Source organism: Oryx dammah, unplaced genomic scaffold, assembly GCF_014754425.2.
Source record: "Oryx dammah isolate SB20612 unplaced genomic scaffold, SCBI_Odam_1.1 HiC_scaffold_17, whole genome shotgun sequence".
NCBI classification, from domain to species: Eukaryota; Metazoa; Chordata; class Mammalia; order Artiodactyla; family Bovidae; genus Oryx; species Oryx dammah.
This window is the reverse complement of record NW_024070201.1, coordinates 16058808-16083620: the sequence shown is the minus strand read 5'-3', so window position 1 is coordinate 16083620 and position 24813 is coordinate 16058808. Positions and strand designations below refer to the sequence as shown.

Genomic DNA, 24813 nt, shown 5'->3' with positions numbered 1-24813 from the left:
TATAAATCAAGTATACTCCAATAAAATTAAAATGTTAAAAATATTTTTTTAAAAAAGCTTGTCTGAAAATTTCAAAATAATCAGCCAATATTGGACACTTTACAGCATTTAATTCAGGAAGTACAATTGGAAATTTCCAGCTCTTAGGAGCTTAATACATACTTAGTTTTATGTCACAAATTCCTATTTGCTTTAACTTCAGTTTTATGTTTATATTTCCTCAGAGGTCATGTCCCTGAAAAGTCCATCAGACATTTCACTGTGAGTAAAATGGAAAGGGAAGTATACTCTATACTTGTGGATTCATAAGTCACCTATACTGTGTGAAATAGAACAATTATACATAGCTGAAGTGTATACATTGGTGTGTATAAAACCAACAGAAAGCACCTAGTCACAAATACATCCATAATTTGAAAACCCAGTCAACCGAGATCATATACCTAAATTTAGTATTCTAGAAACTTATCAAGAACCAAAGTAAATTGTTTTTGATGGTATCCAAGGGGGGAAAAAAGGCTTCACTGATAGATCAGTTAGTAAAGAACCTGCCGGCAATGCAGGAGACCCTGCTCGATTCCTGGGTTGGGAAGATCCGCTGAAGGGATAGGCTATCCACTCCAGCATTCTTGGGCTTCCCTTAAGGCTCTGCTGGTAAAGAATCTGCCTGCAACGTGGAGACCCAGGTTCAGTCCCTGGGTTGGGAAGATCCCCTGAGAAGGGAAAGGCTACCCACTCCAGTATTCTGGCCTAGAGTACTCCATGGACTCTATAGTCCATGGGGTCACAAAGAGTCGGACATGCCTGAGCAACTTTCACTTTCACTTTCAGATGGCAATGGGATTCTCAGGTGGCCCTAGTGGTAAAGAACCCATCTTCCAATGCAGGAGACATAAAAGACATGGGTTTGATCCCTGGGTCGGGAAGACCCCATGGAGAAGGGCATGACAACCCACTCCAGTCTTCTTGCCTGGAGAATCCCATGGACAGAGGAGCCTAGCAGGTTACAGTTCATAGGGTTGCAAAGAGTCAGACACGACTGAAATGACTTAGCATGCACCATGCAGATAAAAATGGATGTTAACAGTCACTGGTCCAACTGCTCTTCTAAAACTTAGGAAGACAAGTTGAAACATCAAATAGTTTGGATTCTAGGATCTCAATAATTAGCAACATTTCCATCAAGGAAATGGGAATGACTACTTCCTTTCAATCACTGGAACGGTGCCCTTCCTAATCTGTTCTCTTTTTTACAACCTTGGAAATCTTTTTAAAGTACAAATCTGGCCAAGTCACACCTATGCTTATAACTCTTCAATGTCTTTCTTTGCTCTTAGGGTTAAGTTGAAACTTCTTAACATGTATTATAGCTTCAGTTGGTCTGATTTCAGTCTATTTCTTTCTTCATCCTTATTTTAGTCTACTCCTCCTCTTATTTTAATACTGTGTTCAGGGTTTCTTGACCTCAGTACTAGTCTGTTGTAATAAAGTGTTGACTTTCATACATCTACCTTTTGGTTTGTGGTCTCCTCCATGAAGATGGAGATCATATTTATGCTGTTTATTGTTGTAACATTAGTGCCTATCATAGTGCTTGGGATATGAAATAAAATATTAGTAGAAATTATAAGATTTGGGACCAGTAGGAGAAAGTATCTTTTACAATCTACACAGACGGCAGCTCAACATGTTCATCTATGTCCCATTTATGTTTTTATCAGGGGGAAGTTGGAGGTGGGGCAGATCATAATAGAATAAAAGGTGTCAATGCTGGTTATATTTGAAATGATTCAATGTTTTAGACATTATAGATCACCAAGTATCATTACAAACTTCCACCAATGTGATAAAGGTTATGAAAATTTAAAGACAGCACCAAAATGCTCAGACTCTGTGTGACTTGTGGGGTTTCCTTTATTGGTTACATGTAAACAAAGCCAGCCATAGCAATGACAGTTAAGCTCAAGATATGAGCTCCTTGCATGGGTTTCTGTAAATCTACACTGACTTATACTAACAGGAAACATAAATATTAGCTCCATGATGGGAAAAATCATAATCATGGTAAAAGGATATATGTTTGGGGGTTGATCTTCAGGAATTTTCCTTACCCTGTGGTCTAGAGCCCAAAGTGAACAGATCTGGAGAAGCTTCAGATCAGTGCTGAAGCTTTTGAAGAGATTTAATATAGAAATCTTTGTGACATCATCTATATTATGCCCAAAATTGTGTCAGAAAAATTGGGAGAAATTGAAAAGAGGCAATACCCTTATATAAATATCCTAAAATGACATGTAGTTCTTAGGAAACATTTTCTTGCTTTTATATTTGTAATTCCTTCCCTTTCTCATGTGCTCCTCAGGAATCAGGAAATATTTCTCTTTCATCTAAAAAAAACTTAATTTCCTTTTATATAGATGTGGTATCAAAAGCTTCAAAATATCACCATTTTGTTTCTTACTATAAATCAACATTTATTATGTATATATTTAAGCTTCCTGCTCCTGGGGCTTTTGCTGTTGTTGTTAGCCTGAGTAAATGTGGTAGCCATGTTAATAAAAAATATCAATGGCACTATTTCTACTTTAGAGTTTTAAGAACTTGATATCTGAGTCATTTAATCATGGAACTAGTGAAATAGCTTTTACACCAAAGCTTACTTAACATTGGTCCTCCCTTGTGGCTCAGCTAGTAAAGAATCTGCATGCAATGTGGCAGACCTGGGTTTGATCCCTGGGTTGGGAAGATCCCCTGGATAAGGGAAAGGCTACCCACTCCAGTATTCTGGCCTGGAGAATTCCATGCACTATGCACTGTATAGTCCATGGGGTTGCAAAGAGTCGTACACGACTGAGTGACTTACTCACACACACACAGACACACACACATATTACTTAACATTTAGCCAAAACCAATCAGGAGATATTCATACTGCTTTCGTAGTATAGAGATGTTTATCTTACCAATGCATTTGTTTACTAATTTGATAAATATTTATAGAGAGCTTATTATGTGCTAAACATTTTTTGTAAGTTTTGGAGATACAGTGGTGAACAGACTTGGTCTCTGCCCATATGAAGCTTAATATCTAGTGGGTGAGATGACATCTACCAGGCACAAAATAAAGTTGATTTCAGCTGTTGAAATGTGTAGAGTTGTCAGATATGACCTTTAAGATAGATAAAGTTTGAAGTTTTACTCTGTACCCAGTATATATTTAGAGTCCCTATTTATATTCATTATCCAGAAAAATAAAGAGACATATCTTTTCTATCCAAAGTCAAATGACTTTTATAAACATTGAGATACATTTTGAAAGTATTAGAATTTCCAATGTGATGCAGACTCTTAATATTTTCTCTCCTGTATTTTAAACAGGAATACCTAAGAAGGACAGAGACTGTGGGAAATGACAAACCTGATTTACCGCTCAATCAAGACATGTTTTCTGGGTCCTTTCTTAGGGTGCAATTTAAATTTTGTGCCGTAATTGCTATCTTTCAGACTGGATGGATCTACTCATTATTATCTTAGAGAATAACAGGATCAAGAAAAAAATAGGGTGTCACAAGTGACAGGCTATTAGCATTAGGCAATGGCAAAGAACACTTACTGGTAAGTGGTTGGGCTGACATTGATGCGTCGAGGATGACTTCCTGATTCAAATTTGCTTGCCAGAGTGACATTATTTCCAAACAGGCAATATCGTGGCATTCTTACCCCAACAACTCCAGCCAGCACAGAGCCTGAGTGAATGCCTATCCTCATCTAAAAAAGAAAAGGGAAAAGAAAAAGGATATGTTTATGTTTTCATTTGGTATGCAATTATTTTAATGAGAGGTTGTTACTGTTGTTCAGTTGCTATGTCATGTCCAACTCTTTGTGACCCCATGGACTGCAGCCTGCCAGTCTTCCCTGTCCTTCAGCATCTCCCAGAGTTTGGTCAAACTCATGTCCATTGAGTCAGTGGTGCCATCCAACCATCTCACCCCCTTCTTCCCCTCAATCTTTCCCAGCATCAGGGTCTTTTCCAGTGAGTTGGCCCTTTGCATCAGGTGACCAAAGTATTGGAATTTCACTTCAGCTTCAGCATCAGTCCTTCCAATGAATCTGAAAGGGTTGATTTCTTTTAGGATTGACTCATTTTATCTCCTTCCTGTCCAAGGGACTCTCAAGAATGCTCACAAGCACTGCAACTTGAAAGCATCAATTCTTTGGTGCTCAGCCTTCTTTATGGTCCAACTCTTACATCCATATATGGCTACTGGAAAAGCCATAGCTTTGACTCTGAAGCTTTTATCGGCAAAGTGGTGTCTCTGCTTTATAATACACTGTCTAGGTACTGCTGAACTATTAGGCTCCTAGCTTCTCAAAGACAGGAACTGGGGGTCTTAGTCATTTTTATCAGCCATATCTGGACTATTTTACTATCAGTGAACACAGATGTTGTGGAAAAAAATGAATGAATGGTTTATTATAAGAAAAAACACTACATTTAATTTTCTACATGAATTCAGTTGTGTTTTATGTTAAATCAGGTTTATATGTACCTAATATACTCTAAATGTTCTCCCTCCAGTTATTCTCACATAAAACCTTCCTTTTTCCTTCATAGCATTAAACACAATTGTAAATTAAATGTTTATATTTCTTTTTATCTGTTCAATTAAAATATTTTCCTATTTTAGATTTCCTTTTCTAAATGTACTAATCTTCTCTTTGTAAAACCTTATCTTTTGCTAATCACATCCACTACATGTTTTTTTAAGATATTGTGATTTTCATTCCTCAATATTCAATTTGAACATTAAAAAAATCTTTCAGGTATCAACTTAATTTTTGAACATACAGAATAGTAGTAAAATAACTGTTTTAATACTTTTGCCTACTAATTTTAACATAGGCTCCAGTTCTGTGTAAATTTTGATTGAGCAATTTTTCTCATTATTATGGGTTATATTTTTCAGCTCCTCTGCCTAGTAATTTTTTTAGATATCATGAATTGACTTTGTTGAATGCTGGTTATTTTTATATTCTTATATATATTCTTGAGCTTTGTCCTTGGATGGGGTCGAGGTACTTGGAAACAGTTTTTCTTTTTTCTTCCAAGTCTTGCTTTTTAAAATTTGTTAGGCAAGTCATGAGCTGTATTTCATGTGGACTAATTATTTCCCACTACTGAGGGAGGAACCTTCTGAGTATTATACCAAACGCCTATGATTTATGAGGTTTTTCAGTCTTCCTGGTAGGATTAGACATTTTTTCCAAGTCCTGTGTGAATTCTGGGAATTTTTTTCCTAATCTTTTCAGGTGTTTTTTCCCCACTGGGCTAAGGTAGTTTTGTCACATACAAAAAATTATCAGTAATTTAAGGAACATATAGGAGGCCCATTGGAAGATCTCTGGTAGTCTCTGTACAACTCTCTTAGTGGTACTCTGTCCATGAATTCTAGCGTTCTTGGTCTTCATAGACTCTCAGCTTCAACTCTTCAACTTGGGGAGTTTGTTGAGTTCCTCCTGATTTGTCTTTCCCTAAACAACTTGAACATATCCCCCCAAAATATGCCAGGGAAATCATATGTTTCCTCTTGTTCTCTTGACTCTCAGGCATCACTGCCTTCCGTTGCCTAATGTCCAATGTCATGAAACTGTTCTTTTGTACATTTTGTCCATATTTTTAACTGTTGATGGTGGGAGTATAAATGCAGCTCCAGATGAGACATATTTTATTTTAGGAATGCAAGTTACCTTAAAAATTTAGGCCTATATCTGATGAGAGATTGTCTATTTGGATTTAGAAGTTAAAAAAGGCAATTGCTAGCATAAGCTCCTATGCCTGACACAAAGTGAGGCTAAACAAACCAAAATGCTGGAGTTTGGAGCAGAGAAAAGTTTTGTTGCTGAGTGATGCAAGCAGACAGGTAGCTCATGCTCCAAAAAAATTTCAAGGTCCACAAAGTGTTTCAGCAAAGCATTTTTAAAAGTAGGTGAAGGAGGGGGCTTGCCAGGTATGTGTATGTGATCGCTTCATGCACAGTTCTGTGATTGGCTGATGGTGAGATAACAGGGTGGTGTCACAACAGTTAACATTATCAGGCACTAGGAGGCACAGGGCTATGTGTTCATGATCATTAAGTAGTTAACAGCTTCCATTTGGTGAGGGGCAGGGGTTCATAATTGTAAAACTCAGGAAATGCACATCAAACATTATTATCTAGGTACCTCAGAGAGGACATGTGGGAAGGCCTGTCCCAGGAAAGCCCCAAAGGGTCCTGCTCAGTTATATAATGAATGGTAGTATTCCTTATAAACAAGCATAAAGCAGTGTTTCCTAATATTAGCAAAGCATTTTGACAAAATATTATTATATATCTTTGGGCTTCTGTTTGCTTTCAGAGGGTTTATTATATTAAATTAATTTTAGGAGGGCATAAAAACACTCAGACCTCAAATATTGTCAAGTTATTGATAATTAAAGGTTGACAAATAAAGATGTCAGGTTGGACCTGTGATCTTTTTAAGTGGAAAGACAGCAGAAATGATCAAACAGACACATTGTACAGCCTCTATATTCTGTGTGTTTAGCCTCAGAAGAAGACTCCATACCTCACACAAACTATATTGAAGGGTTATATGGTTCCACTTCTGCCTCATTTCAAAAGACCTGAAGCTGTTTCTTGTTTTAAAACCAAATTATCATAGTGATAATTATTATAGCAAAAAAAAAAAAAATACTGAAGACAAAACCCCCAGTATTCTTGAGAAAGGTTGATGGAGAAATGGTCATTTTGAAAAACCCTTATCTCTTAGAAGACTACTATAAAATATGCATAAGAATATCAATAAACACAAAAATTGCTCAGATTCACTATTTCTATCACTATTTATAATGGAACAGGACTCAGAAAATTATTTACTCTTGGATGTAAGGAGATACCATTAAGAACTGACAAGCTTAATCATAAGACTCTATTCATTATTTTATTTTTACTTTTTTAAACAACTTTTTGAGATTTCCTAGTAATTGCCACCTTATAAAGAAATCACTGATTGCCACATTCAGAATCTGCCAAAAGCATGCAGCAGGTAGGCAAAGGAGAGAGCTACTTTTAACTGGCAGTGAGGGATTTAGATTTATTTTGGCAAGATTAAACTTCAATTGGTTAACCATCAGTAACATTTACATCCATCTAGTCAGTATACCCTAGTTAAAGAGGATTGCTTTGCACTAAACCAGTAGTTGTCAACTGGGGCCATCTGTGCCCCTCAGTAGACATTTGACAATGTCTGGAGACTTTTTTTTTTTTTTCACAACTGGGATGGAGAACTACTACTGGCATCTTTTCAGTAGAGCTAGGGCTTCCCTTGTGGCTCAGCTGGTAAAGAATCCGCCTGCAATGTAGGAGACCTGGGTTCGATCCCTGGGTTGGGAAGATCCCCTGGAGAAGGGAAAGGCTACCCACTCTAGTATTAGGGCCTGGAGAACTCCATGGACTGTATAGTCCATGGGGTCGCAAAGAGTCGGACATGACTGAGTGACTTTCACATTCACAGAGATTCCCAGGATACCTTCCTCATGTGAAAGAATTTTCCAATCCAAAATAGCAATAGTGCTGAGATTGAGAAACCCTGCATTAAACAGATATACAATAAATGCTTTAATAAGATTAATGCTTTGGTGAATAACACTGGATTTCACTTTTTAGAGAAAGTTTATGAAAAAAATTGTGCTTGTCCTAGGGATTTATTGAAAAACACAATCACTTTAAGATCTATCTTGAAGTTAGGATATCTATTACTCAATCTTCCATACTTATATGAAACGTATGAAATAATGCAAAACTTAGGGGTATATCAAAATTCCCAATAATCAAAAGGTCCAGTTATTGTCATTATACTCTACTGATTATTTGCCAAGGAACATAAGCAACTGCATTTTAAGATAATATTTCTTTGAAAACTTTTAAAAAGAGAAGACTTAGATAGTTCAACCTCAGCTAGTCAAAACTGTTCTGATTTAGTTAAGTAAGATTGGGAGGGCAGCACAGATCCATTAGTCTAGCTCCCTCAGTTTATAAATAAAGTCAAAAGAAGCAAAATGAAAAGAACAAATTAGTGGTAGAGCTAGCTATGGACCATAGGTTAGTTGACTCTGGGTTTAGTGCACTATAAAAAACACCCAAACTAAAAAAAATATATATTCTTGGGCTGTTTTTACAAGACCTATCAGACCAAAGAAGACAGTTAAAAAAAAAAAAAAGATTTAAACTGGTTTGCTTACTTTGCATACACAGAAGGACTAGCGCTTTACAATTGGAACTCAAAAAAAAAAAAAAAAGTTATGCATTCATTAAGTCCAGGATCAGAAGACTTCCACCCCTCTTCCATCCTTGTTCATGCTTGTGTGTGTGTTCAGTCGCTTCAGTCATGTCTGACTCTTTGTGACCCTACGGACTGTATCCTGCCAGGTTTCTCTGTCCATAGGAATTCTACAGGCAAGAATACTGGAGTGGGTTGCCATGCCCTCCTCCAGGGGATCTTTCTGACCCAAGGATCAAACCTGCTTCTCTTATGTCTCCTGCATTTGCAGGTGGGTTCTTTACCACTAGTGCCACCTGGCTTGTCCACACTAAATCTTTCTAATTGGCCTACTCACCATATCCCCCAAATGCCTAGTATACCCATGCCTCTGAGTTTTTACTCATGTTAATAGCCTCACCTGAAATGCCATCCATATGCTTTACTAGATACTCAGAGTATAAAGAACCAAAAATGTATGTACCCTTTCTTCTGGGAGTTTTCATCTGAATTAAAAGAGTAGCTAATTCAAATTATAGTAAATGGTAAACAATTGAAGTGTTTTTTAAAAGCACTTAAAAAAAGTTTTTTAAAAAGAAGGAAATGTGTAGGCAGTAGAGGGGTAGAGTTGACCAAGTCAGGGACATGAAATCACCCTTAAATAATCTTTGAGCTTCGTGCTGAAGAAGGAATGGTTTTGGCTAGGTGGAGAGGGGTGGCACAGTTTGTAGTTAGAGGAGTGGGAGGTAAAAATGAAAATAACAGGCAAAGATCCTTAAACCTAAAGAGATTTGGTACATTTCAGCACTGAAGGAAGGCAATTCAATGTGGCTCTTGCTTGAAGAAAAAGTAAGAGAGAGAGACAGGCAATAAAGCTGAGGGAGTATGCCTGACATCACACAGAACAAGATTTCCCAGGCTTAGTTCTATTGACATTTTGGGTCAGATAATTCCTTTCAGGGAGAAGTTGTATTGCACATTGTAGGATGCTAAGAGTCCCTGGCCTCTATCCATTAAATGCTAGCTGGAGATCGAAAGCAGAGATTATGTTTGGGTAGTTTTGTTGAATAACCTAAAAGGTATAGACTTTATAAGCATTCCTAATTCCATTATCTACTTAATAGTGGAAAGCATTCTCAAGCCAATAGCACTAAGATTTTTCTTAGGCCATTTTCTTTCTCCTACTCCAGGTCTAGGAGTAGGCCCTGACTGGTGAGTGTGTGTCAGTCCTCCAGTGTTAGTAATTAATTTAAACAATTTAAATAATTAAAAAATTTAAAATGGCACTTTAAGCGAGGTCATTAACATGAGTAAAAACACAGAGACATTGGATATACTAGGCAATCTGAGGATGTGGTGAGTGGGCCAGTCAGAAAGATTTAGTGTGGAGAAGCATGAACAAATTTAAGCTAACAGGATAGAGAGAGAATCTCAGAAATTATGTGAGAGCTCCAAGAAAAGACCTCTTTTCCCCAAGATGGTGTGTTACACATTTTGAACAGAACACAATGTTCCATTTTGGAACTATGATGTTGAGGCTTGGAGCTTCAGGGGACCACCTTACGGAACCTGAGGAGGAAGCTAACATTGAGTAGGCAAACCAAAGGGGAAAAAAGAAATCAAAGTCATAGTAACATCACATTTTTAGTTGTCTCTAGCCTCAGGTGAAGTTAGTCCTACCTCTTAGCTTTTCAGTAATGAGTCGATGCTTCCCTTAATTGTGTCATCTTTTTTATTCTGTCATTTGCAAAACAAGGACTCAAGTCTTTCTGTTCACTAGCTATGTGGTTTTAGTCAAGTTAACTAGCCTATCAAAAGTTATGTATAAAATAATAATCATAGTACCTTTTCAGAGGGGCTGCTGGCAAAATCAAATGAGGTAAACTATAGGACAACAGTAGGCACTGAAAAAAAAAAAATCCCTTTCCACATTTGGTGGTAGCCATTGCAATGCTTAGGTGTGAAGGATAAAGTCACATGCTTATCTATAATTTAGTAAATAGATAACAGTGGCAAAGACTCTTGAGAGTCCCTTGGACAGCAAAGAGATCAAACCAATCAAACCTGAATATTCACTGGAAGAACTGATGCTGAAGCTGAAGCTCCAATACTTCGGCCACCTGATGCAAAGACCCAACTCATTGGAAAAGACCCTGGTGCTGAGAAAGCTAACTTAGGCAGGTTGATAGGCAGTCCAGGGTCCTTTAATGAGGAGGTGAAGATTCTCCCTTACCTTTTTCCTTAAGCCTTGTGCAACAATGTATCTTGCCTGAGAGAACTGGCTTTTCTTTAGATCTGGGGCTAATGAATACACAGCAATCATACATGTTACTCATGGAAAATGCTTTTCTTACACCCCATTATGCTTTTCTTAGTCTCTATGTTAATAATTATAATGGTAACAAATCTTGCCTGGGAACTTGTTTCTCAGCAACAATATATCTCACCCAGAAACACAGTTATACAGAACTCATTCCTTCTGGTTAATCTTGTACTAAAGTTGTATCAGGATGTATGCCTTGGGAAAGGGTTTGGTGGAACTTTTATGACCTTGAGACTTTCTTTTTATCTATTCTCAGTAGCCAGTTAAAATTATATGATGCCCTGCTTAAACTAGTGAGGTGGGTCCTCTCCTATGCTTTTCCAGTGCCTTTTACTGGAAGATTTCTCTATCCTTTTTCTCCTTAATGAAACTGTTACACAAAGCTCTCAGTGACTGAGACTGCATCTCAGGGAATCCCTCTCCTTTGGAGACCATGAATACCCAGCACTATTCACCATCAGCTATCAATGCTGGGAATGATTGAAGGCAGGTGGAGGAGAGGATGACAGAGGGTGACATGGTTGATGGCATCACAGAATTAGTGGACAGCAGTTTGGGTCAACTCTGGGATATGTGAAGGATAGGGAAGCCTGGAGTGCTGCAGCTCATGGGGTCGCAAAGAGTTGGACATGACTGAGCGACTGAACAACAACAACAACAAATAGCTTTACTAATTCTGAAATGTCCAAGTGAAATTAAAATCATGATTAACATTATGATCCTGACATAGTCCTGTTTGAGCAAGATGAAATACTCAAATCAAAATAGAAAATATGCAGTAGAAAAAGAAGGAAAATTTCTAGCAGAAAATTGCCAGTTAACTGTTTACTGATGTATGCATTTAAGTATGGTCCTTAGATTTATGTCCTGGAGAAGGAAATGGCAACCCACTCCAGTATTCTTCCCTGGAGAATCCCATGGACAGAGGAGCCTGGTGGGCTACAGTCCATGGGGTCGCAAAGAGTTGGACACAACTGAGCGACTTCACTTCACACTTCACTTAGATTTATGTGCTTAAGATTTTTAGCTTTTAAGAGTGGCCAAGATGGTGGAGTAGGAGGACTCTGAGGTCACATTTTCTCATGGGCATACCAAAATTACAGAGCAACTTATCCATTGATAAGAAAGACCATTAAAGGAAAGGATCATGTACAACTAAAGTATCAAGAAGGAACCACAAAAAGACAGGTAGGAAGATCAGATACAGAGAATAGTCAAGATCAATACCCCAAGTGAGCAACTCACAAATGAGAGGGTTGTTACATGGCAGAGGTTCTCCCCAAAGAGTGAGAAGTGTGAGCCTTACTCCAGGCTCCCCAGTCTGGGGGGAGGGGGTCTTACACCAGGATGACAAGCCACCAGAATACGTGGCTTCAAAGGTCAAAAGGGCTTACTTTTGCAAAAGCCAGAGGGCTATGGAAAATGTAAATGCTACTCTTAAAGGGCACACACAAAATCTCACACACTCTGGGACCCAGAACAGGATCAGTAATTTGAAAAAATCCTGGTTCAGATCCACCCACTGATTATGGAGAGAGGCATGAGGCAATTGGGTCTCACCTTAGGGACATAAGCAAACTCTGTGGCAGCAATTTGGGAGGATTCTTTCTGAGAAAAATGGTGCTGGCAAGCACAATTTTGGGACCCTCCCTCTAGCTTCTTAGCATTAGGACCCAGCTCTACCCACTAGCATGTCTGCACTAAGACTAGGATACCACAGAACAAGTAGCTAGCTGGCCAGGAACAGAGGCCCTCCCACCAGCAGGGCACTGCCTTAAGACCCCTTGAACCCCCAGCCACTGTGGGACCCAGTCCTGCCACCAGCTGGCAGACAACTATTTCAAGACCACCAGGACCCTGCAGCTAGAGACTCTTAAGACCAAGCTCCTCCCACTGGTGGGCTAACACCAGCCTCAAAATTCTCCTGGCCCCAAGCCATACCTCTGCCTTCCAGTGGACAGACACCAGCATCAGGACTACCACAATCCCACAACTTGCTGTGTCAGGACCTAGCCAATCCACTAGCAGGCTGAATCAGCTCAAGGACCCCTTGGGCCTCAGTCTCATCCACCAGCAGGAGAAAACCAGCTCTGGGGTAACCTTGGGCTCCACAATTCCTAGGATCCAGTCCTATCCATTAGCAGACTTACACTAGCTTTGGGACACCTGTGCTGCAGCCAGCTGCGTGAGGAATTGGCCCTGCCCAACACCACGCTGACATGAGATCTGGATCTTCCAATTCTATAACCACCAATTTTAGAACCAAGCTCCACCCTCCAGTGGGCCAGAACTAACCCTGAGGCCCCCCAGGACCCTGTCACTAGCCACTCTGTGACCTTACCCTGCCTGCCATGGGCTGGTAGCCACTGCAAAGGCAGAGCCCAGCAACTGACCAGAACAAGGCCAAGCATGCCTACCAAACTACATACAGTAGTCAGCCAGTCACAAGAAAAGAATTTACATAGCCCACAAAGGGGGCACCCCGAGAGCATAGAGAACTGGTGACCAGAGGGGAGTGCACTGCTAAGACACGTAGAAAGTCTCCTACCAAGGCCAGTTCCCCAAGGTGGGAAAATGTTATCAACCTACTCAATATTAAAACATAGAAATAAAAACAACAAATTAGGCAAAATGAGACAACAGAGGATTATGATCCAAACAGAGGCACAAGATAAAGTCCCAGAACTAAGAGAAGCTGGATAAGCAATCTACCTAATAAAAAAAGGAATTACTGACCAATATCACTGGTGATCATAGATGCAAAAAAAAAAAAAAATCAACAAAATGTTAGTATACAGAATTCAAGAAGATGACACACCAAAATCAAGTGGGATTTATCCCAGGGATGCATGGATGGCTCAATATCTTCAAATCAATCAATATGATATACCATATTAATGAACTGAAGAATAAAATCATATAATCATCTCAGTAGCTGCAGAAAAATTTTTTGACATAATTCATCATTCATTTGTGATGATAAAAATTTTCAATAGGGTGGTTATTGAGGGACTATACCTCAACATAATAAAGGTCATATATGACAAACCTATGGGCTTCCCAGGTGGTACTAGTGGTAAAGAACCCGCCTGCCAATGCAGGAGATGTAAGAGATACAGGTTTGATCCCTGGGTCGGGAAGATCCCCTGAAAGAGGGTATGGCAACCCACTCCAGTATTCTTGCCTGGAGAACCTGATGGACAGAGCCTGGCAGGCTAAAATTCACAGGGTCACAAAGAGTCAGACACTATTAAAGCGACTGAGCACACACAAGTGACAAACCCATAACTAACATTATACTCAACAGTGAAAAGATGAAAGTATTGCCCTAAGATTAGGAATAAGACAAGGATGTCTATTCTTGCCACTTTTATTCAATGTAATATTAGAGGTTCTAGCTATAACAATCAGTAAGATAAAGAAATAAAAGGATTCCAAATTGGAAAGGAAGATGTGAAACTATTATAATTTTTTGCAGATGATATGATATTCTACATAGAAAATTCTAAATATGCCACCAAAACCTATATAGCACTCATCAATGAATTCAAAAAAGTAACAGAAGATAAAATTAATATATGAAAACCTGTTGCATTTCTATGTTTTAAATCACATATCAGTGAAATTAAGAAAACAATCCTATATATAATTGCATTCAGTTCAGTTCAGTTCAGTCACTCAGTCATGTCTGATTCTTTGCAACCCCATGGACTGCAGCATGCCAGGCTTCCCTGTCAAGAATAAAATACCTAGGAACAAACCTAACCAAGTACTCAGAAACTATGAGACACTGATAAAAGAAACTGAGGAAGACAAACAGATGGAAAGATATACCATATTCATGTATTGGAGGACTGAATATTATCAAAATGATCATATTATCCAAGGCAATTGGATAATACAGATCAACACAATTCTTATCAAAACATCAATGGCATTTGTGGAAACACCAAAGGTTCTGAACAGTCAAAATTACTGTGTTGTGTGACAGGAATTTTCATACTGTTGAAGGTCAATTATAGTTAAAAAAAAAAAAAACAAAGCAAAACACCTCAGAAGCAGATCATTTTTTGTGGTTACCAGTGGTAGGAATTGGAGTAGTGAGAACTGGATGAAGAGAACCAAAAATTACAAACTTCTAGTTGTAAGACAAATAAGTACTAGAGGTGTAATGTACAGCATGATCAATATTATTACTATTGCTCTATGTTACAAAAGCTATTAACAGAGTAAATTTTAAGCGTTCCCATCACAAGGATTTTTTTCTCTTTTAAAAATTTATATATATATATATGAGATGTTCACTAAACTTACATGTTCACTAAATCATTACAGCATGATTTGACATACGCTGTATCCTTTAAACTTATCAGTGCTGTATATCAATTATATATAAATAAACTGGGAAAAAAGATTTCAAGCTATTGAAAAGTTTTTAACTGTTACAATAGTAAGGAGATTCAAATGATTATTCACATTCTTAGGCAAGATTGAGGAAAGCAAGTACTTCATCCTTATACCAGAATTGGTTAACATTTATTTATTATAAAGCTTTATCATAAAATTCTCCTTTCACCCATAAAATCAGGTTAATAAAACTTCCTTTTACATAGTTTTATCTTATACTCTTAGTCATAACAGTATATTTCTGACAAGAAACAATCAATTAATGTTTTAAGTTCTAATTTCAAAAGCTCAGAATTCTTAGGAACAATGCTATCAATCCACATAATCTATGTAGCTTTTACAATTTCCTCTTGTTTCTCTGATGTGGAAGAAAATGGGGAAATATTCTCTTGTGACATTTTTTCTTTTGTCAGTGGCCTCAGTATCCAGTCTAGTGGTATGAACAAGCAGCACTTAGGGCAAAATGTCTTACTGGGTTCATTTTGATTATTACAGAGGTGCCAATCATAGATAAATTTCACTTTATAGGGAATATTTGACCAAAAAGTGATTCTTATCACTTGTATGGGAACATACAATTTCTATATTTTCAATAGGGAGATATTACCCTATGAAAGATGACTAGGAGGGCATGCCTAGAATTTACAGTGGATGGCACTGAAAACAATATTAGAGACTGCTGGGAGATATAGCAATATGGCTCAGCTTCACTACTGCCTTCTTACAAGACGTTAAATATGCATATGCGGTTATTTAAGTACATGTGATATCTGATAAAAGATTTAAATTTGCCCCAAATTTTAAGAGTATTTTTATTAAGGCCTATAAGCTAAATCTGAAATTTATTTTGTGTATAATAAATGCTTAAGGAAATGTTTTTCAAAATATGAAATTGATAAACGAATTGAGATACTTAACTATGCAAATATTTAGAAATTACTAGCATATCATTTCACAGAACATACTATTTTATGCTAGAAATATCAAACATTGATAAATCATTTAACAGCATAGTGTCATACTTTAAACACATATGGAAATGCTTTTTTATAGTAAAGACTACCAGCAAAATTAAAACATGATAAAGATATTAAAGAAATTTAAGAAAGTCACTGACACTATTTTCTACTAGCATTTGACCTTTATTCTGATATGTAGAAAGGAATTAAAAACCCTTTTCTGACAACCAGTCTTTGGTTATCTATTACCAGTGATGCTAAGGAAATGTTTATTCTACTAATCTTATCTAAAATATTAATCAAAATATTCTATGATATTTTAGTCTATTAAACACATCATCATTAAATTGTACAAACTGAAATATACTTCTTTCTAATATCACAAAGGCATCCCTTTGTTAATTTTTAACAAAGTCTGTTAGCTGATAAAACTTCAAAGCTCTTAGAAATTTCTATTTTGAAACTACTACTAGAAAATATTGCCACTGACTTCCTAATTTTCTCTTTTAATTGACAGAAATCCTTTTCTGTCAAAATGAAGTCCTTAGTAACAGGCACTCTGGAACAAATTTCCAGTACAAAAGAAACTGTACAATATTGTGGATTCAGAAAAATGATTTAAAAAGCTCAAGCATATAGAAATATAATCCTTTGAAATGAATAAAGGTATTTAGAAAGAATTCCATTATTATGAAGTGTGCATTTATCAATTATGAGCTAATCCATCTAAACTATCAAACATACACATTATGTATGTATATATGTATGTATTCATTCATTTATTTGAATTTTATTCTCAAGATCAAGGACAAAATTCAACCAGCAGAATAACTTTCCTAAAAAAAAAACAAACAAAACCTCTAATTTGAGTCTTTTAAAATAGTAACCTGCTGCTGCTGCTGCTAAGTCGCTTCAGTCGTGCCCGACTATGTGCGACCCCATAGACGGCAGCCCACCAGGCTCCCCCGTTCCTGGGATTCTCCAGGCAAGAATACTGGAGTGGGTTGCCATTTCCTTCTCCAATGCATGAAAGTGAAAAGTGAAAGTGAAGTTGCTCAGTCATGTCCGACTCTTAGGGACCCCATGGACTGTAGCCTACCAGGCTCCTCCGTCTGTGGGATTTTCCAGGCAAGAGTACTGGAGTGGGGTGCCATTGCCTTCTCGGAATGGTAACCTGAGAGATGCACAAATTTAAAGAATGTAAAATAATCTTTGCTCTGTCATCCCATGAAGGAAATGTGAACTATAAAATGTTGGGCCTTGCTCACCTTTCACCCACACTTTTCCTTTGCTCCCCTCCCTTTCATATCCCCATCTCTCTTCCCAAGATTATTACAGGACAACACAATCTCAGACACTTGCTAGACACTGTGAATGATAAAAAGAAAAAAAGACTATTCTCTTCCTTCAAAGAATTTGAAATCTTAAAAAGATAAGATGAAAACCTTATTCTTTAAGAAAAATGGTATATGTGTTCAAGAAATATCCAAAATTTCAGATATTAAAATGTCTATTTTACAATTTTATAAAAATTAAAAATAAAACCTTCAAATATATTATTTTCCACTTCAGTTCAGTTCATTTCAGTCACTCAGCTGTTTCCGACTCTGTGACCCCATGAATTGCAGCACGCCAGGCCTCCCTGTCCATCACCAACTCCCGGAGTTCACTCAAACTCACGTCCATCGAGTTGGTCATGCCATCCAGCCATCTCATCCTGCCGTCCCTTTCTCCTCCTGCCCCCAATCCCTCCCAGCATCAGAGTCTTTTACAATGAGTCAACTCTTCACATGAGGTGGCCAAAGTATTGGAGTTTTAGCTTTAGCATCACTCCTTCCAATGAACACCCAGGACTGATCTCCTTTAGGATGGACTGGTTGGATCTCCTTGCAGTCCAAGGGACTCTCAAAAGTCTTCTCCAACACCACAGTTCAAAAGCATCAATTCTTTGATACTCAGCTTTCTTCACAGTCCAACTTTCACACCCATACATGACCACTGGAAAAACCATAGCCTTGACTAAATGGATCTTTGTTGGCAAAGTAATGTCTCTGCTTTTGATTAGATACTACTTAATAAAAATACTACACCTGTATGAGAAAGTGGCATATATTATAATGATGTCCATGCTTATTGATGATAACTGAATTTCTTCAAGGAAAATTTAGTTCATTTGAGGTCTCAAAAGTTCTGTATCTCAGACAGAAAGCAATGCATTGATAGAAGTATAAAAAAAGATTTTAAAAATTGAGTTTGATTATTAAACATTAAAAATTGTTATCTTTTGTAAGCCATACCTTTTTTTGACTGATTTTATAAGACAATAGCATAGACCCATTACTTCTGAGTTACAGTGTAGAACTCTTAGCTACATATTTTAATGAACTGGGGAACTATATAATTGCTTTTTTGACTCTCCCTTCAAGAGATTTTGATTTAACAAGTCTGGAATATGGCTTGGACATTTGGATTTTTAACCCTCTCTAGGGTTTCTAATGTACATCCAAAGTTGAGAACCATAAGCATAGAAGCATTTTTGTAAGTTTCACAGATATTTTTACAAACTATCACAACTGCAGGAGTGAAGTAGTTTACATAGCTCTACCCTTTCTTAGCAAATAGTTTTAGCCAACACCGTGTAAATTCCCTTCATAATGTATACACAGATATATGTTGCTTTTCAAGTTGGGAAATGAAACACAGTATTCCACCCTGTTCCCAGAAAACACAGTATTCCTAGATACCTCTTAAAGACATTTTAAAAATGATATGTATAACTAAAATATTAGAAAATATGATAGAATTGTGAATACTCCTCCTTGAAATTTCAGCACATCTGTTTTTGGATGAGTAGTAACCCAGTCTCATCTATACCATTTCATATCATCTCCAGTGCTGCAAGAAGAAAATAAAAAGTTTAGCAACTGATGCTAAAATCACTCAAAACTCAAGACTTCTTTTAGTGCTGCTTTAGTCTAGCTGTCCACTTTTTGTTTTGATGGTATATTTTAGTACAAAATAAAAAAGCAATAGATTCTCACTAATCAATGAATCCATGGAATAGACTAAGTCATGTGGATTAGCTCTACTTTTTTAAAACATAAATTTACTTTTAATTGGAGGTTAATTACTTTACAATATTGTATTTGTTTTGACATACATCAACATGAATCTGCCACAGGTATACATGTGTTCCTCATCCTGAACCCCCCTCCCACTTCCCTCCCCATACCATTCCTCTGGGTCATCCCAGTGCACCAGCCCCAAGCATCCAGTATCATGCATCGAACCTGGACTGGCGATTCGTTTCATATATGATATTATACATGTTTCAATGCCATTCTCCCAAATCATCCCACCCTCTCCCTCTCCCACAGAGTCCAAAAGACTGTTCTATACATCTGTGTCTCTTTTGCTGTCTCGCATACAGGGTTATCATTACCATCTTTCTAAATTCCATATATATGCATTAGTACACTGTATTGGTAGAGTGAATTAGCTCTACTTTTAACCTGGACTTTGAGAAAAAAAGTTCGGAAGTTTGAAATGAATGTATGAATGTAAATGAATGTATTATTTATTTGTAATTAGTATACCATTGATCTCATCCAAGGAAACAAAAAAGAGAGATCAGAAATTAGAAATTTCCCCTTCAAAAAGTGAACTTGGTAAATGAAGAACCTACACAAAGCAATCATCAAAGGCTAATTCTGTATATGTTGCCTGTGCCAGAAGGTCAATTTTAAGGAATCTCTTCACACATGAACTAGAATAGCCAAGTGTGTACTATTTGTTTTGACTACATTCCCTCTGACACATGAAATTCAGAACAATAAGTCTTTAGTTTAAGCAAACAAACCTCTTTAATGAAAGATGAATTTCTGATTATTACTTTTTGTTTAATAACATATGACTTTACAAGATATACAGTCATTTTGATATATTTTATTATGGTACAAAGTCACTTGCAGATTCCTAAACATATTCAAGCTACTTTGTTCCCCTGGGCTTTCATTGTTGCTGCTTATCTGCTTATATTGCCTTCTACCATTTCTCTGGGGGTAATTTCCATCTTCTTAATAGAAATATTTTTGATTTTTTAATTTCCATTTTCTTCATAGCATAGCCATCATTTCTGGTCCATGCCTATGTATAAATTTTTCCCTCTGCTTTCCTCAATTTTTCCTCTTAAAAAAATTCAAATATATTTTCTGCTCATTGTTCAACTAGGTTGCCTTTTTTTATATTGAGATGTATGAGATTTTTGCATGTTTTGGGGATTAATCCCTTATTGGTTGCATCACCTGCAAATATTTTTTACCATTCTATAAACTGTATTTGCATTTTGATTACGATTTCCTTTGTGTGCAAAAGCTTTTCAATGGGGCCAAAGTCTGATTAATTTATTTTTCTTTCCATTACTCTAGAAAATTGGTCCAAAATGATATTGTGATTTATGTCAAATTATGCCACATTTTCCACTAGGAGTTTTATAGTATTGATCTTACACTTAATAATGTATTTTGAGCTTATTTTTCTGTATGGTGTTAGAGAATGTTCTAATTTTATACTTTTATGTTTAGCTGTCCAGTTTTCCCAGCACCATTTATTGCAGACATTGTGTTTTCTCCACTGTATATTCTTGCTTCCTTTTTCATAAGGGTGTGGGTTTATCTCTGGGCTTTCTATCCTCATCCATTGATCAATATTTCTGTTTTTGTGCCAGTATTGTGCTTCCTTGATTATTGTAGCTTTATAGTATAGTCTGTAGTCAAGGAGCCTGATTTCTCCTGTGATGCTTTTCTTTCTCAAGATTGCTTTGGCTATTCAGGAATTTCTGTGTTTCCACACAAATTAAAAATTTTTTTCTTTGTTCTAGTTCTGTGAAAAAATGTCATTGGTAATTTGATAGGACTTGCATAGAATCTTGTAGATTTCCTTGTGTAGAATGGTCATTTTGACAATACTGATTCTACCAATCCAAGAACATGGTATATATTTTTCCATGTGTTTGTGTCAGCATCTTACAGTTTTCAGGGTACAGGTCTTTTGCCCCCTTAGGTTTTTCCCTAGGAGTTTTATTCTTTTTGATGAGATGGTAAATGAGATTGTTTCCTTAATTTCTCTTTATAATTTTTTTGTTGTTAGTGTAGAAAAATGCAACAGATTTCTGGGTATTAATTTTTTTGTCCTATGACTTTACAAAATTCATTGATGAGCTCTACTAGTTTTTGACAGCATGTTTAGGATTTCCTATGTATATTATCATGTCATCTGCAAACAGTGTTAGCTTTCTTTCTCCCTTTCCAACTTGAATTCCTTTTATTTCTTTTTCTTCTCTGAGTAGTGTGGCTAGGACTTTCAAAACTATGTTGAGGAAAAGGGATGAGAGTGAACATCTTTCTCTTGGTCCTGAACTTAGAGGAAATGCTTTCAGCTTTTCATCATTGGTCAAAAGCTTAGTTGTGGATTTTTCATGTAAGGCCTTTATTATATTGAGGTATGTTCTCTCTAGGGCTTCCCAGGTGGTGCTGTGCATATGTGCTAAGTCGCTTAGTGGTGTCCAACTCTGTGTGACCCTATGGCGTGTAGCCTGCCAGGATCCTCTGTCCTTGGGATTCTCCAGGCAGAAATACTGGAGTGGGTTGCCATACCCTCCCCCAGAGGAGCTTCCTGACCCAGGGATCAAACCTGTGTCTCTTATTTCTTCGGCACTGGCAGGCAGGTTCTTTACCACTAGCACCACCTGGGAAGCCCTTATTATATTGAGGTAGCTTCCTTCTAGGGCTTCCCAGGTGGTGGTGATGGTGCTGCTGCTGCTGCTGCTAAGTCGCTTCAGTCGTGTCTGACTCTGTGCGATCCCATAGATGGCAGCCCACCAGGATTACCCGTCCCTGGGATTCTCCAGGCAAGAATACTGGAGTGGGTTGCCATTTCCTTCTCCAATGCATGAAAGTGAAAAGTGAAAGTGAACTTGCTCAGTCGTGTCCGACTCCTAGCGACCCCATGGACTGCCGCCCACCAGGCTCCTCTGCCCATGGGATTTTCCAGGCAAGAGTACTGGAGTGGGTGCCATTGCCTTTTCCACCAGGTGGTGCTCAGTTCAGTTCAGTCGCTCAGTCGTCTCCAACTCTTTGCGACCCCATGAATCGCAGCACGCCAGGCTTCCTTGTCCATCACCAACTCCCAGAGTTCACTCAGACTCACATCCATCGAGTCTGTGATGCCATCCAGCCATCTCATCCTCTGTCGTCCCCTTCTCCTCCTGCCCCGAATCCTTCCCAGCATCAGAGTCTTTTCCAATGAGTCAACTCTTCACATGAGGTGGCCAAAGTACTGGAGTTTCAGCTTTAGCATAATTCCTTCCGAAGAAATCCCAGGGCTGATCTCCTTCAGAATAGACTGGTTGGATCTAGTGGTAAAGAATCCACCTGCCAATAAAGGAGACCTAAGAGATGTGGCCACAGGACTGGAAAAGGTCAGTTTTCATTCCAATCCCAAAGAAAGGAAATGCCAAAGAATGCTCAAATTACCACACAACTGCACTCATCTCACATGCTAGCAAAGTAACGCTCAAAATTCTCCAAGCCAGGCTTCAGCAATATGTGAACCGTGAACTCCCTGATGTTCAAGCTGGTTTTAGAAAAGGCAGAGGAACCAGAGATCAAAGTGCCAACATCTGCTGGATCATCAAAAAAGCAAGAGAGTTCCAGAAAAATATCTATATCTCCTTTATTGACTATGCCAAAGCCTTTGATTGTGTGGATCACAATAAACTGTGGAAAATTCTGAAAGAGATGGGAATACCAGACCACCTGATCTGCCTCTTGAGGAATCTGCATGCAGGTCAGGAAGCAACAGTTAGAACTGGACATGGAACAACAGACTGGTTCCAAATAGGAAAAGGAGTACATCAAGGCTGTGTATTGTCACCTTGCTTATTTAACTTCTATGCAGAGTACATCGTGAGAAATGCTGCACTGGAAGAAACACAAGCTGGAATCAAGATTGCCGGGAGAAATATCAATAACTTCAGATATGTAGATGACACCACCCTTATGGCAGAAAGTGAAGAGAAGCTAAAAAGCCTCTTGATGAAAGTGAAGGAGGAGAGTGAAGAAGTTGGCTTAAAGCTCAACATTCAGAAAACTAAGATCATGGCATCTGGTCCCATCACTTCATGGGAAATAGATGGGGAAACAGTGGAAACAGTGTCAGACTTTCTTTTGGGGGGCTCCAAGATCACTGCAGATGGTGATTACAGCCATGAAATTAAAAGACGCTTACTCCTTGGAAGAAAAGTTATGACCAACCTAGATAGCATATTCAAAAGCAGAGACATTACTTTGCCGACTAAGGTCCATCTAGTCAAGGCTATGGTTTTTCCAGTGGTCATGTATGGATGTGAGAGTTGGACTGTGAAGAAGGCAGAGCGCTGAAGAATTGATGCTTTTGAACTGTGGTGTTGGAGAAGACTCTTGAGAGTGCCTTGGACTGCAAGGAGATCCAACCAGTCCATTCTGAAGGTGATCAGCCCTGGGATTTCTTTGGAAGGAATGATGCTAAAGCTGAAACTCCAGTACTTTGGCCACCTCATGCAAAGAGTTGACTCATTGGAAAAGACTGTGATGCTGGGAGGGATTGGGGGCAGGAGGAGAAGGGGACGACAAAGGATGAGATGGCTGGATGGCATCACGGACTCGATGGACGTGAGTCTGAGTGAACTTCGGGAGTTGGTGATGGACAGGGAGGCCTGGCGAGCTGCGATTCATGGGGTCGCAGAGTCGGAGATGACTGAGCGACTGAACTGAACTGAACTGAAGAGATGTGGGTTTGATCCCTGGGTCAGGAAGATCCCCTGGAGAAGGGCATGGCACCCCACTCCAGTATTCTTGTCTGGAGAATCCCATGGACAGGGGAGCCTGGCAGGCTACAGTGCACCGGGTTGCAAAGAGCTGGACACGACTGAAGCGATGTAGCAGACATGCACATGTTCCTTCTATTCCCACTTTCGGGAGAGATTTTATCTTAAATGGGTGTTGAATTTTGTCAAAACCGCTTTCTGCATCTATTGAGATGATCATATGGTATTTATTCTTCAACTTGTTAATGTAATATATCACAATGATTGATTTGCAGATTTTGAAAAATCCTGGCTTCTCTGGGATAAATCTCACTTGATCATGCTGTGTGATCCTTTTAATGTGTTGTTGGCTTTTGTTGGCTAGTATTTTGTTAAGGATTATTTCATCTATGTTCACCAGTGATATTGGCTTGTATTCTTTTTGTGTGGTATCTTGTCTGGTTTTGGTATCAAGGTGATACTGGCCTCATAGAATCAGTTTGACAGTTTATCTTCCTTTGCAATTTTCTGGAAGAGTTTGAGTAGGATAGGTGTTAGCTGTTCTCTAAATTTTTGTTAGAATTCACCTATGAAGCCATCTGGTCCTGGGCTTTATTTTATTGGAAGATTTTTGATTACTGTTTCTATTTCCGTGCTTGTGCTGGGTCTGTTAAGATTTTCTATTTCTTCCTGGTTTAGTTTTGGAAGGTTATACTTTTCTAAGAATTCGTCCATTTCTTCCAAGTTGTCCATTTTATTGGCATATAGTTCTGGACTTCAGTTTTTTGGAAGTTTTTAAATCACAGATTCAATTTCAGTACTTCTAATTCATCTGTTCATAGTTTATTCCTTCCTGGTTCAGTCTTGGGAGAGTGTACCTTTCTAAGAATTTTTATATTTCTTCTATGTTTTCCATTTTATTGGCATAAAGTTGCTTGCAGTAGTCTCTTATAGCCTTTTATTTCTTTGGTGTCAGTTGTAAC

At 38.1% G+C, this 24813-nt stretch overlaps 1 protein-coding gene across 1 annotated transcript in view; it reads right to left on the bottom strand.

Annotated features, from left to right (window-relative positions):
- The window catches only part of GUCY1A2 (guanylate cyclase 1 soluble subunit alpha 2), a 474407-nt gene that overhangs the window by 51786 nt on the left and 397808 nt on the right, over window positions 1–24813 (bottom strand). The window contains exon 7 of the mRNA XM_040257909.1: window positions 3614–3768. Coding sequence (XP_040113843.1) covers window positions 3614–3768 — 155 coding nt within the window. The remainder of the gene's footprint in view (window positions 1–3613; window positions 3769–24813) is intronic.